This window comes from Gallinula chloropus (genome assembly GCF_964237585.1).
Source record: "Gallinula chloropus genome assembly, chromosome: Z".
NCBI lineage: Eukaryota > Metazoa > Chordata > Aves > Gruiformes > Rallidae > Gallinula > Gallinula chloropus.
Window position 1 is genome coordinate 75237017 of NC_140089.1, and position 14831 is coordinate 75251847.

Consider the following 14831-nt stretch of genomic DNA (forward strand, 5'->3'; position numbering starts at 1 on the left):
TGGTGAAGTCAGAGCCCTTTCTGCAACACCTGTGATAATTGTATGAGCGAAAAATTTGGGCATATGCAAGAGCTTCTTTATGATACTATGTAAAATAGAGCATAGATATATCTGTAAGAACTCTATATGTGATTACAGTTTTTAGGCTGTCGGTTTCTCAGAGTTTATTATTTTCACTCAAATATTTTAAGATGAAAAAAGAAGTTATTCTTAGGTGTTTGGAGTATGATTTGTCCAAAGTCTAACATCCAGTTTCCAGCTGGCTTGTATGTACAGTGCATTGGTCTCTCACATGCTATTGGTCAGAAGTGAGTAAAGCATTTAAAGTGAGGAAAAGTGCAAATAACAAAGATGCAACGTCTTGTTTATGTGTGTCATGTCAGATTTTTCAGACATTCCATATACTGACTGGTGTGGGCAGACCATACATAATCACTTAGATGTGCATTCCTCCAAATTTTCTGGAATTTCAGGCTGTAGTGATGCTGTATCCCATGGTTCAGCTAGCAGCACCAAGAGTACAGAGCTTTTACTAGGTAAGTATGAAACTGTCGTGGTTTTACCCCAGCTGAGAGCTGGGATCCAGGCAGCTGTCTGCTCCTTAAAGGAAAAGAGCAGGGGAAGGGGGAGGGGGAGGGAGGGTGAGAGGTAAGGGAAGGGAAAAGGAAGGGGAAGGGGCAAATAACCCCAAAACCAAGAAACTAAAAGGCCCGTGGGTTGGGATAAGGATAGTTTACTAAAATAGCAGAAAGATAAAATATAGCAATGCTAACAGGACTTTAGAGAAAGAAATATATGAAGCTGTTGATACACAATGCAGTTTCTCACCGAACCCACAGCTCAGGCCGTGCCACCCAGAGCCATCCCGGAACCTGACCGTGCCCCAAAAACCGCGTGTCCCGGAGCCGCCCTCGGCCTTCCTCCCACCAGCCCCCCGTTGAACCAGCAGGACGTAATTGGCATGGAATACTCTCTTTGGCCAGTTCGGGTCACCTGTCCTGGCTTCATCCCCTCCTTTCTCATTACTAGAGAAATATGAAGAGCTGAGAAAGTCCTTGACTGTCTGACAGCAACTAAAACCATCAGGGTGTTATCAGCACAGCTTTCATTTTAACTCTCAAACACAGCATTCCATCCGCTGCTACAAAAGAAGTTAACTCCATCCTGACCGAAACCAGGACAGAAACCCTATGATTATTAGAGACTATAAGCCTTGAGGTATTTTTTTAGGTATTGTGGAAAAATAACATTTCATTTTTACATACTACAACAAAGTAATGCTCATTGTTTAAAAACACCAAACAACCCATAAAAGAGCAAGAATAAAACAACCAAAAAAACCCCACACTTTGGATTATTTCTTTGTTATCCAGAAAGGTAGTTGTGTTGTCCATGGTTAAGGGTGAGAATTTGATGTGTGGCTGAGGGAGGCCCTCCTGCTGAGTCACAAGGTTCAGGAGGGACCCCCTTGCTCTCTAAACTCCGGGGAGGACCCTGGCTGTGGCTGGGTCCAGTTTGAGTCCCTGACTTGGTCAGCAGTTTATGTCTAAAGGATTGTGTGTGTAACATGTACTAGAGTCAACGTTTGCCTGTCAGAGCCCCCGCAGGCCTTTCACTGAGACAGTTCACAGAGTGGAAACAGGTAGAAAGAGTTCAGAATTGCTGTTGATTAATGCCGTTACCCCAAGAGTGCTAACAGATGATGATATTTATAATGCCGGTAAAGTGCTGTGCTGGGTATTCTTCACCAAAAAGAGGAAATGATAACACTTACCAAGAAGATGTCCCTGTCTCAGATGCAGGAGAAGGAGCACAATCCATTGACTGCTTCTTTGGCATCTTCAATTTCTTCTCTTCCCTCCCAGGGGGAATCTTTTTCACCACGCTTTATACCCCAGTCTTTGCTGTCTCCTCCATGGGGTGATGTTTAACGTGATTTGGGTGGAGAGTCAAGTACTGCAGTCTTGTATGTTTAGCGTATACTCCCTTTTGCTCATTATCATATTTTGGGGTGTTCACTCTAATGCTCATTTCACAGAAAATGAAGCAAAAGGTCTCAGTCTGGGGACTGTGTCCTTCATGATTCTGTTTAGAAACATGTTATCTGCTTACTCCACATTCTGTAGCCAAAACAGGGCTGTCTTGCTGATCTATGACTTGCCTTGGCTGTCAGCCTTGAAGATCTCCATCCACAATGTCTGCACAAGAGATAAGTGGACACGAGTGTTTTTGACCTCTTCTGTGCAATTCTTACAATGGCAAATGGGAGAACATACTTATAAACACTGTTTTTAAACTTTCTCCCTTTCCTGTAGAGAATTTCTGCAGGTTATTAAACAACTCTGTACCTGACATTACAAACAAATTTATTATCGTTTTTCCATGCTGATGTTAGTTTTTAAAAAATAAAAACTACCAAGGCTCTGTAAAGAGAAAGATGTTTCTTTAGGCTTTTTTTCATGTTTTAAGTTGTCGTAACTTCTTATGAGGTAAGTGGTTGCTGACTTCTCCAGCATCTGACACACAGCCCAGGTAACTACTCACTCATGTTTGCAACATGATTTATGGGTACAGACAGCACTGTAATTGAATCTCACAGGCCTTTCTATTTATGAAATGGTAGTTCACCTTTAAAAATACTTCTGTATAAAAATTCCTGAACTTAGTACCCCTTAAGTTTTAATTTCAGTGGAAATTGTTGCTAGTTCTGAATACATGCATAAATACTTGAGTGTGTGTTTATGGGATGCTAGAACAGACTGATTTGGCATAAGACTAGCACTATCAAAGGCTCTTCTGTTTATACTGTTTATTTTGTTTTTCCAGGAGTAAAATCAATCCCAGACGATACACCTGTGTGCAGAATACTTCTGCGGAAAGAAGTCTTGCGTTTAGTAATCAATCTGAGCAGTTCAGTAGGAACAAAGGGCCACGAAACTGGCCTCCTGACGTAAGCTCATAGTTTTATTTTTTTGTGTTCCTTAATATCTCCAGGATAGTGATTAACCCCGTTTCTGGCTTCTCAAAACAGTTGTCAAGCAGATAGCATTGAATGATTAAATGTAACATAAAAGCTGAGGAAAGTGTTTTCTTTTTAATATTTTTGCCCTGTCCTTAATTCCTTATTTTTCTGATATTTAAAATCAGTAATTCAGCTGTAGTAATATTTGTTAAAAAAAGAAACTATAATCCTTTGTTATTTGTACCAAATAATGTGATCAAGTAAGCAGAGTAGCAAACTGCAATTAACTTCTTGAGAAACACAAATCTGCTTTGAGCAGGAGTACAACTATTAGAATTAGTTTATAGAAAAAAAATTACATTAAAATACTGGAATGTAAATCCAGGGAGGAAATGTTGTAATAAAACTTCTGGGTTTCTGGGCATGTGACATTGGAAACTGACATGCAACTGCTAAAAAAAAAAATGCTTATTTCAGTTTTTAAAATGTAACTAAGTTAGCTTTTCTGTAGATATTTATTCGTGCTGTACATGTGGATGCCAGTTCTTTGATATACCGTTTTCTTTCTACATCTGTTGTTTTAAGACTAGGTGTTCTCTGCAATTCTGTAAAACTTTCAAATACGTATTCTGTTTCATCTCAATACACATTTCTTCAAGCATGATACGTGCTGTCCGTTCTCATTTTCTTGCTTCATCAGAGCTAGAAATTATAATGTCTACTACTAAAAGGGTTCTGCTTTGTTAATGATGACCAAAATCTAATTGACCAGTTTTTTAAAACAGGATGGAGGTCTGTTCAAGGCTTACAAAACTTTTCCTCTTTTTCAGAATTAAGGAGAAGTATCCCCAAGCATTCGATGACATTTGCCTGTACTCTGAGGTGTCCTACTTGTTAGCACACTGTACGTTTCGACTTCCATCTCGAAGGTTTATTCAGGAGCTGTTTCAGGACGTACAGTTCTTACAGGTGAGTGGGGGGCTCAGATACGCTGAAGGCACCGAAGCATGCCAGCTGGGTGCAGGTTTTGTGTCCTGAACGTCTTCAGATGCATCTTAAAGGGATCTATTTTATATTGGCTCTACAGTACATTAATACTTTATACTACATTAATACTTTGTCTGTCCTTCTCTTTTAGATGCACGAAGAAGCAGAGGCTATTTTAGCAACACCAATAAAACAGCCTATAATTGATGCATCAGCTGAATCCTGACCTCTGTCTCGTGCAGTGCATTGCATATAGACTTTCTGAAGTCCTCAGACAACCTCCGACTGACTGGATAAACAAAGCTTTGGAGCATCATCTTCTAGACTGTTCCAGAAGCTACTGGTACCTGAAGACTGAACTGAAAACTTTTTCTTCCTCAACCAATTATCACCCCAGTCTTTTGAGCCCTTTGGGGAGTTATTAAACGTTACCATAGTTTTAATAATAGTTATTACCAGTATATGCAAGAGCCGAGCACTGAACACCTCCACAAGTTTTCATTTAATTTTTCTACCATAAATTAAAAGCAGTAGGACAACATGCAGACAACTTTTTTTTTGATTGAATTCCGATTCTGTTCCAGGAAAGCAGAACAATGCCTTGCTTTTTAACCTGGATACCAGGAATCGGAGAAAGGAGGGTGCATTCCATTGCCAGCAATGGGGATCCATGCTGTAGTCATGGACACCAGGGGATTAATGTTAGCTCTTTTATGTTGTTTTTTGTACTGTATATAACACTACTTGGGGTTTGTAGCTTCAGACAGAAAGACCTCTGTGACTCTGAGGTTTCCTTTTAAGTTATTTTAATGTTGTTATAGCTGTAAGTCATTTTATTAGCAGTCTCTCCAATTTCATTGCATTTACATACATGTATCTTATCTGAACTAGTTAAGGATTTTCACTACAGTTTTATTTGAAAAATAACAAATCATTTGAACTTAAAATGCCATAATCAAATTGTTTTCCCTGAATTATATGCATGCGTTTGCAGTTTCTACACTCATGCCCATATAGTACGAATGTTGGTCTTACTCTTACCTAAAATCCTTTAAAAAGCATGATTTTTATCAGATAGGTGAATATTGTATAAACTAAACTTGAAGACATTTAATCATTGCTGCTTTTGGGAGAATACGTAATAGGAGTGTTTTTGAAGTTCCATGGAAATAGCCTTTTATAAAAACAAAGGCTTCTTTGAATTTTCAATTGATGACTGATCAAGTATCTGATAGTGCTAATAATTGTAGTGAAACGCCTTAAGTACCACATTTGGGAGCAGCAGTATTGTATTTTAGGCTTGTTGCAAAAGTTAAATAATATTAATTATTGACTGTTAATGACTGAAGTAGTTGCCTCTATCACATTACTAGCTAGGTTCCTAAATGAATGAGTGCAAGTTTAGAGGAAAAAAAAAGGTAAGAATGCCCATCACTTTTACCATGGATCTAAAGATTCAGAAGCCTTTACACAAAGGTAATATAAATATATGCAAATGTGTATATACAGTAGCATGGTCACCTTTGTTAGAATGCCTGTAATAGAGAGGGGATTACCCTTTGATTTTGATATAGTTGAATAATTCAGCTGGACTGTACTAAGTAGAACGTATTTTTATCCATTCACTTCTACGGTTTTTTTATAATTGTCAGATTAATACTTAAGATAAGTGAAATTTATCCTGATGCTCATAACTCTGTTCTTACTAGCTCTGCTACTGGGGATTTCAATAAGTAGTCATGTGAACAGTAAAACATGATTCCTAGTGAAACGTAGAATTTATTTGTTGTTCTTGGAAATTTCACCTTGCCACATAAGCACGGCTTTGCAGCTGTCACTTCAGTGAGTTCTTATGTGCACTGCGTACCGTCACTTCTGGTAAAGCAGACTCTATGTTGCTGCTCATGGTCAAATTTAGTTCGTAAGATTTATCTTTTCGTGAGTTCCCACTGAAAGGAGGAGCAAAAAGAAACTGATTTAATGCTTCTGTGATCAGTGACACAAATAATAATGTCTGTGTATCAAGGCATGTTTGAAATGCTCTGAAAACATACCACGCTGGTAACTATTGGACTTCTCTGGTCATCAGAAATAAATACTTCTGTATAACCAAAATGTCAATCACAGTAGACCAAATAGTGGTGTAAACTCCAAAGGAAATAATGTAGTTTTCCCAAAAAAAAAATGGGGATAGCGTATCTTATACAGTAGTTCCAAACACTACCTCAGGCTAGAATATGAGAGATTTGTTGTAATAACTCCACGTTATTTTTCTGCAGTTAAAGCAAATTAAACAAGTTTTATCATGTGTATTTAAAAAAAAAAACCACAAAACAAAACAAAAAAAAAAAGAAAAACAAAAAAATAAACACTTTGTTCACTTGTTACCAGTTTAACCCATAGCACTTAATGTAGAAAGCACCTCTGATTATGAAAGGTAAGCAAAAGCAATGTCAATGTACTTTTGAAAGAATCTCTTACCCTGAAATGCTTATGTGTGCTGAAATACTCGCTTTTGTGGGGATCCGTGACAGAAACTTGACGTACAAACTATGACTGCAAATTCAGTTATACAACGTGTTTGTTTGTTTTCTTTCTGAAAGTGTATGAGTGTCAGTAGATTTCAACAAGTGTGCATCAAGGATGTAAAGTCTGTACTGTACATAACATGCAACATTTCTAGAATTAATTTACGTATTTACATTAAGCTCACATTAGTGTTTCATTATAATTGGCAAATGAAGAGATACTGTTACTGAAGGAATTTGACATTGGCCTGGTATTAGACTGTGAATTTCTAATTCTATAGGTTTTCTCTTTAAAATACCCCTTTCAAAGTACCTACTGGGGGGGTTATTAGCTTCCTGATGAAATTTTGGAAGAAAGTAGTAGTAAATATAAACTGTGCTTATATTAACCAAGACTCCCTCCACCCCCCTGGGAAGGGGAGCTGGCAGATCACCCGCTTTGCGCTTTCCCACTCAGAGCAGTCGATGATGCTGTGGAGTACAGAGCAAAGCATGCAGCATTCCCTTGGGCTGCATAGGGCCACAGGCTTGGTTGCTGTGTCACAGCAAGCTCCTGACTGATGGAACGTGCTGACACAAAGGGTGAGACCCTCTTTGGGGAGGATGGGCTGGCTGACAAACTAGTCGCGTTTGGGCTGGCAGGTTTATTTACTCTGCATTCACTGTTGGTGGAAGGGGGACAGAGAGCCAAGGGAAGGGCCCAGGGTTACTACCCCGAGGGCCTGGTTCTCCCACTGAGTGGGGAGGAGGGCAAGGCTGGGTGCTGCGGGTCTCCTTTTGGGTTGGGCTGACACAGGTGCCCTAAAAGCACTCTCGTGGGGGGTTGGTTGTTGCTTTTTCCCAAGACACAGTGAACTGTTAAAGTATCAGGTAGCGTAGGGCACAGTGGCTTGTCATGCTGAGGTAAGCTGCCCTTACAAACGTGGCACAAGGGCAGTGAGACCTCTGCTTGTCCTTTTTGTTTGTTTTGAAACGTGTGTAGTGGTCTTGGAATGTTTGTAGTGGTCTTGAAGGAGAGTTGTAATTTGCAGCGACAGGCTGAAAGACCCTGTAGCGCTGTTGGAAGGTGCCTGAAGGGAAAGGCAGCCCTTTGAGGAAGGGGCCGTAAGCCTAGGGAGAGCCTGTGGAGTTGCTGCTGCCGCTTAGTTTGCAACCTGGACTTAGCATTTGGCTTTCTGGCCTGTGGAGCACTCGCGTTGCTCTGTGTGTAGGTGAACATGAGCTCAGGCTGAGCATCGCAGTGGGAGAACTCTTGCCAGGCTTGGGAGCGTCGCTGAGCTATGTGCTCACATACCAGGGGGCTGTGCAGAACTCCCCTGACTTGGAGCCAGCTGGAACCAGGTCCCATAACTAAGTTGCGCTTCTGTAATCATGCTTATTAAAGGTAAACTAGGTGAGAGTAAACCCTGAGAACTGTAGAAGACCTTCGGGAACATGCTAGAAATATTGTTTGTAATTTGCCAGAGATACCACCACCCCCCACCCCCATATCCTTGATTGTCACTTAATTCCTAATTCTGGTTCCCTGCATCTCTTTGTTTCCAACAGATTTCTATGTTCAGTAAAGAATGGGGATTTTTTTTGTACTATTTTTGTAACATAGGATTGCCACAGCATGCAGAAATTGCACATTTTGCTTGAGTTGCTTTGTAAAATACACTATTTCATTTAAGAAATGTGATTTATGCCAAAAAGTTTAACATGCCATTTGGCCACTGAATAGGGCGTTTTAGCGCAAGATACAATGTCTAAGTGGGGCAAAGGCAGATGTTTTGTAGATTTAATTGAGAAAATTATTCCAATACTGGGCTGTCAGCATCCCTAAAACTGCGTTACAAGAGATTATTGAAATTAATCATCAAGGAGGGAGGGGATCAAGGAAAATCTCAAGACTTGGTCTCCCTGTCCCGTGTGGTCTTTTTTTTTATTTAGTAATACGCTGCTACATATTTGGAGATTCTAGTGTTTGTAGGTCACTGAACAGACATTGAAATCTGATTTATATTGTATACCTGTAACATAAAAAAGAAAAAGTATTTATATATTTTCCGTAAGAATATTGCATTGAGCTGTGTATAATTTAAACAGAGGCTTGTCCCAAAATAGTATTGCCCACCTTGATGATTTTTTTTTTCTTTGTGTTTGTGGGGTTTTTTCTGGCTTTTTTTTGTATAGTGTGTACAGTTCATGTTGATGGGCATTAAGAGCCTCCGGAAACGTAACCTTATCAAAGGGATGCATTGTTAATAAAACGTACTTAAACTTCTTGTAGTTGCTCTGGTCTCATATGTACCTCTCGGCACTAGAAGTGGGTTAGAACTTATAAAGTTGTTAATTGGCTAGAACCACCTGAAGCTTTCCAAATAAACTTGTCCAAAAATAAGCTTTACATGAATGCTTTGTAAGATGTCTTATAAAAGAGAAGACTCTTTAATAGTTTGCACACCATTTTTATTTTAAAAATGTAGCATACAGATACTGAGAATAACTTTATGTGATGGTTTATGTGTTAGCATTTCAACAGCAGATGTGAGAGCTGAATTGCAAACAAGAGAAGACCTAAGTTTACAGTTTTGAACTCATTCAGCCACTACTGTGAGACAGATGTCTTGGGGAAAAAATGTAAGTTACACAGGCCTCCCCGTCCATGCAAAGATAGTTTTCTGAACTTCATTCCCAGTGCCCAGACCGTGCCCTCTGGCTCAGCCCTCGCAGAGTGCTCCCTCCCTGTGCTGTTCCACAAGTGTTTTCATGCCCCAGGGAGCAGAAGGGTTGAAGGTAGTGAGGAGCCAGGGTGCAGCCATGGTGTCATCGCTCCACCTGGCAGCCAGACCCACACAGGATCTCCCGGGAAGAGTCAGGGATGCTGCAGTGGGAACTCACCCCATGGGTGCAGCAGCCTTTTCAAAAGTAGGAATCGGTGCCTTGTTAGAGCTGTCCTTTGGCACCAGGAGCTGCAGCGTGTTGAAACTTAAATCCTTTGTGGAATAGCCTGAATTTTTTTTACTGGCTTCTGTATCAGAACACTCCAGGTGTGTAACACTTGAGCCAGGACACTTTTCAGACCTTTGTAAGCAGGCAGGCCTTTTTCTGAAATGCACAGCCAAGGAAGCTTCATTTCAGGAGTGACAAATCAGGTCTCTTCTTGTCCAGCAGCAGAGTTTTTAAACTACATAACTGCACATGCTGTGATGTAACACTTTGCTGCCACAGTATCTCCACAACTTAGAACATCTTTTTCAAACTCAGACTACCTTAACTCAGGGAGGGGAATGTAGCACAGAGGGAGGAAATGGGCCATCCCCATCATCCCATCCAACAGCTTCAGCCTCTGGTACCTCCCACTTCTCTGTCAGTACAGCTAAATGTGACAGGATGTGTTCCCTTCCTCTGCTGGCTGAAGGACCACACTGCTTTATTTTCCCTTTCTACTTCAGGTAAACCTGTGTGCAACCCACACACGGACATGGCCCTGACAGGATACCTCTAACCCCAGTTAGTTGTCTGTCAGTCTGTCCATCCCTCACCTTTCCCTGCCTCAGGACTTCTTCCTGCTTCAGGCAATGTTTGTCTCAACCAAAGTCTACGTCAAGTAGTGTGGGTTTCCCTGCTGCAGCACAGCTCGAGGCCAGAACACTGCTACCTGTAAGTGACAGCACAGCACGTAGATGAGGTTCAGTATCAGAACTCGTTTCTGCCTGCAGCTGCTCACTTCTTAGGAAGTGTGTTTAGTTAAACACAGGGAAGACCAGTAACTGCATTTTAACAGACCAGCTGAAGATCAAATTGTAAAACACACGTCACTTTTTTTTTTTTCCCTTTTGAGAATGGCATATTCTGTGTCTTCAGTAGAATCCTTTTACTTGTGAAAGATACCCAACAGCATCGTAATTGAGCAAAATCAAAAGGTTCCTTTTCCACAGAGGTTAATCTGATGAGGTTTTAGGTATAATTCCAACTATTCTATTACAAATGTAAAATTTGTTAATGTTTCAAATTAAAAAGACAAAACTTGTCTTTTGAGAGTTAAAATTCTGCCTATTGAGAGTTAAAATAAAAATAATTTATTTTTGTAGGCTGGTCACAAATGTTTGCCCACACCTGTGACTACTGTGCCTGCTTACCTGGTGGTTTGGGGTTTGCTACCTCAGTGCAGAGGTCTATGCCAAAAGGATTTTAAGTTTGCTGGCACCTGTGGAGGGACAGGGCCATGGCAACACCTCTGCTGGAAATACAGTTCCTTTCCCCTTGTTTCTTTGTTTATTCAAGAGGATTTTGTTTAGGATTTCAAGGGGCCTTTCTTCCAGGCAGAGAAGGCAGGAGTGTGAGAAGCCTTATCCCCAGAAGCAAGCCTGTGATCTGTGCTCTTTCACAGTGTTGTTAGAAGGCGGGTGCAGTACACACAAGGGTGATCCTTGGAGCACAGGTGAGCACTCCTCAAGATCTGATCATTTTCAGAGAGACAATAGACCCTATGCCCTCTGTTAGGGGCAGAGGCAGACTCCAGAGCTGGGTAATGCTCCGTGCACAGCTCCACACTGCCCACGGGCCGGGGTGGCCACAGAGTGCACCCCACAGAGTATTGGGAGTGAGACACACAACAACTTGAGCACAACCACTGACATGCTTCTTTAACTTGATCCTCAACACTCTGAGTAAATTTTTAGTCTCTGCAACAATGAGCAGCTATTCACGTCAGGCTCTGAGAGACTGCTGTGATCGAGCCCTTACATAATACAGGCCACTAAACAGCCTCTAGACCTTACACAGTGCCTGTAACTCGTGGTGAAGCCATAGCGAGCATCGTTCCTGCGTGCAAGCCGGTATATTTAAACTAGTCCTGAAATGAGCTTTGTGGCATTAAAGGAAGCAGGGCAGCTGGACTTGTGAAAGCCTTCCTCAAAAGGAGTGTTGGTGTGGTTTTAGAAATGCATGTTTATATTGTGTAACCAAACACTGGGTGGATTCGATGGAGGAGAGTACATCAAAGCTTCCTCCCTAGGCAATGCGCATCTGTCTGTGAAACGTATCTCAGGCTGGTCTTCCTGCCAGGTGTTTCTCTAGGTGTTGAGGCAGCATCTTCATTAAAAATATCAAAGTAGTAGTGTGGCTGGTACTGCACTGCTGACAGTTCTGGCTTGCTAGCTTCTAGTGTCTCCAGTTTTTGATAGGGATCAGATTCAGCTGCAAGATGAGAAGAATAAGCAAAATTTTCAAACCAGGTATGAGTCTGAGGTGCAGGTGAGGCTGTAAACTGGCGCTCTTCTTTTTCATCAGGGCAAATCCAGGAAGAACTGTGATCATTGATCTTATCTTCTGTTGGCTGGCTCCATGGATGTAATTTCTGGGCTTCAGCCTTACTGTCCACTGCCAGCACGTCAGGAATGCAGTCGCTTATTTTCAACACTTTCTCAGAACCAACCTCCAAGAGAATCATAAAACAAACAAAAAAATAACTCAATAAAAGAAGGCCAGGCTAAAGCAAAGGGGGAAATCACTTCAAGCACTTCTAAAGCTGTCTTGTTTTGTTTTGTTTTGATTTTTTCAAATTGATCAATTTAAAAGAAACATATGTACAGAATGTCCAGTGGAGGCTGTATTTTATGTGGAATTGATCAGAGTATTTAGATATTTCTTTCTTAAGTTCATTATGACTACAGTTGAAGAAGAAACCATGTCCCTCTAACTTTGCCAGGTTTTTGATGTGTGCAGTTTTTACTCTGAATCACAAGCAACTGAAAGGAAGGAGCAGCGCAGCAGTTGGGTTGTACAGGCTTCTCCCTCTGGTGCCAACACCAGCACCAAAACCAGCAGCAGCACTCTGTAAGCATCCCTCTGCTCCGCCCTCTGCCCTGGCGAGGCCACACCTGGAGCGCTGTGTCCAGCTCTGGGCTCCCCAGTTCAAGACAGACTTCAGAACTACTGGAGAGAGTCCAGGGGAGGACTGCAGAGGTGATGAGGGAACTGGTGCAACTCTGTGATGAGGGAGCTGGGTCTGCTCAGCCTCGGGAAGAGAAGACTGAGAAGGGATCCAACTAATGCATATAAATATCAAATGGGTAGTTGGCAAGAGGATGGGGCCAGACTCTTCTCAGTGGTGCCCAGGGACAGGACAAGGGGTAATGGGTCCAGACTGGGACATTGTGAGGGTGACAGAGCATAGGGACAGGCTGCCCAGAGAGGCTGTGGACTCTCCTTCTCTGAAGACATTGAAAACCCTCCTGGACATGATCCTGTGCAACCTGCTCCAGGGGATCCTGCTTTAGATGGTCTCCAGAGGTCCCTTCCAACCCCTGCCATAGTGGGATTCTGTGTGGGGCAGGAGGAGTGGGCAGATGCAGTTCACCAGCCACAGCCAAATACGGTATCATCTGGCCTGTTGTGTTCAGGCAGTGCTGGCCTTTGGACAGTAATACTGGAAGAATCGCCTCCCGTACCAAAAGAATTAATCTATTCTCCAATTATGCTTTCACTTTTTGCAGTAACAGACTGTGGAATACAAACCGATCCCTCTGGAGTTACTGAATATCAGAAGGAGAATTTTTCCTCTTAATTATGATTTTAAATCATATTAATTTCTGTATAATGGCTATCACTCATTTTTAAATGTGGTCAACAAAAGAAAAACATTATTCTGAAACTTTGCTGACCAAAGAAATGAACAATTCAAAATACTAGATTTTCAGTGATCTTACCTTGAACTCTTGAAATGAGAGCACTTTGCTCTTGTTAGGACTAGGTATTACAGGACAGCAGTGCTCCTTCACCCTGGAAATAAGAAAGCAAAACAAACTTAAGTTTTTCTCCTGTCTCCAAAGCATATTCTACCAGCAGAAGCCACACATAGATGTGTACAGAAAGAGTAGCAGATGATGAATGTCTCAGAAATGCCACAAGCCAAATTCTTACAACATCCACACAGAGGAAAAAATGAATAAGGCCTTACAACAGGCTGGAAACAACAAGCTGCAGCTGTGGTTTATAAATTGTGCTGGTTACGTTCTCTGTCCACGAGAGACAAACACGGTGTAACTCACCACTTCAGCTTCCAGCGGCACAGAGCTGCTGCTAGTGCCGGGACGATCACCAGCAGCGCCACGAGGTACAGCATGTTTGCTGTGGAAGAAAAATACTTTAAAGGTTTGTTTTCAACTTCCCACCTGCTAACATCCATATACAGTGAGTTTCTGGGACACAACTAGCATCAGGCCCAGGTGGGATGCCTGCCAGTAGCTCAGCAGTAGCGCTGCAGTTTAGTGGTTGCCAGGGTGGCAGTCGTGGAACACAGCTGTAGGTCTTTGGGCCTTGATTTCCTTTACCAACACTGAACCATTACTAGATTGCTTTTAATTTGCCCCCATATTGGTGTCTTAACTATAAGGGTAAATTTCCAAAAGTTAAGACAATGATAACCTTCATTCAATGATTTGGTTTAGGTTTTTTGTCTCAGGTCCCAAAAGATGACACTGAGAGACCGTGATAGGACATCTGTACCTCCCATACGGACGGGCTACTGCAAGACAGACAACACGCTAGTGTCCATGCTCTCCGAGGATTTGTCCTGACACAAGAAACCCAGTATTTCCCTCTAGCTGGAAAACACAGCCTTGTGCTATGTTCTACACAAACAGCTGAGGCCCGGATAAGCAGGCTGAAGCACCAAGTCAGTGCTGGCACTCCCTCTGCTCTGGTCAGTGACCTGCCCTGTGCCAGGCAGGCTGCATGCCCCAACACACACCACGGCAGGGAAAGTAAATTCTCCTTTTGTGTTTTCTGGGTTAATTTAGCCCCAGTTTTGATCCCCTGAGTGGCCATACAAATGGCTGTGCCTGCACGAGTGAAGGCTGGCTAACAGGAGCTCGAACAGGGGTGTACGAGAGCAGAACTGCCTCTGAGTGTGTCATGAGGGTTCAGACAATGTTATGCTGGTTAGCCTAAAACGTGAAGTCTCCTGGCATAAGCCAGTGCTTGACCCTTTCATACCCCTCCACCTCCACCCCCCACAAACTGCACATTATATTTTTCAGGGATGTTACAGCAACTTAAATGTTCTCCCGTGAGAAAAGAGGACTATTCTAGCCTTTTAAATCATCCCTCTGCTAGAAGACAAAATTTCCACAATCAATACTCACAGTTTAATGGTGTATCTATGTATATAAAGTTAATGATGGGAGTCTCTCCTCCACCTGAATATGCTTTAACTGCAAGTTTGTATTTTGTGTTTGGCAATAGGTGTTTCACGGTGTATCTCCTTTCTTCTGGGTTTTCAATCATGTATTTACATAGTACTGAATCATCTAAAATTAAACAGATAAGAATCACAGAGTCACAGACTGGTTTGGGGTGAAAAGGAC

The 14831-nt window shown here is 41.9% G+C and overlaps 2 protein-coding genes across 3 annotated transcripts in view; one reads left to right on the forward strand and one right to left on the reverse strand.

Annotated features, from left to right (window-relative positions):
* Positions 1 to 4175, forward strand: part of RICTOR (RPTOR independent companion of MTOR complex 2) — a gene marked incomplete at its 3' end in the record, with an annotated part of 44011 nt that extends 39836 nt beyond the window's left edge. For both annotated transcript variants that reach the window (XM_084278727.1, XM_084278728.1), the window contains exons 26-29: positions 384 to 536; positions 2827 to 2950; positions 3793 to 3931; positions 4101 to 4175. In XM_084278727.1, the coding sequence (XP_084134853.1) occupies positions 384 to 536; positions 2827 to 2950; positions 3793 to 3931; positions 4101 to 4175 (491 nt within the window). The remainder of the gene's footprint in view (positions 1 to 383; positions 537 to 2826; positions 2951 to 3792; positions 3932 to 4100) is intronic.
* A 7067-nt stretch (positions 4176 to 11242) lies between these two features.
* OSMR (oncostatin M receptor) overlaps positions 11243 to 14831 on the reverse strand; it is a 31749-nt gene continuing 28160 nt past the window's right edge. Inside the window, exons 14-17 of the mRNA XM_084278866.1 lie at positions 14610 to 14774; positions 13515 to 13593; positions 13173 to 13245; positions 11243 to 11899 (exon numbers count right to left, since the gene is read on the reverse strand). Coding sequence (XP_084134992.1) covers positions 11462 to 11899; positions 13173 to 13245; positions 13515 to 13593; positions 14610 to 14774 — 755 coding nt within the window. The 3' untranslated portion in view covers positions 11243 to 11461. The remainder of the gene's footprint in view (positions 11900 to 13172; positions 13246 to 13514; positions 13594 to 14609; positions 14775 to 14831) is intronic.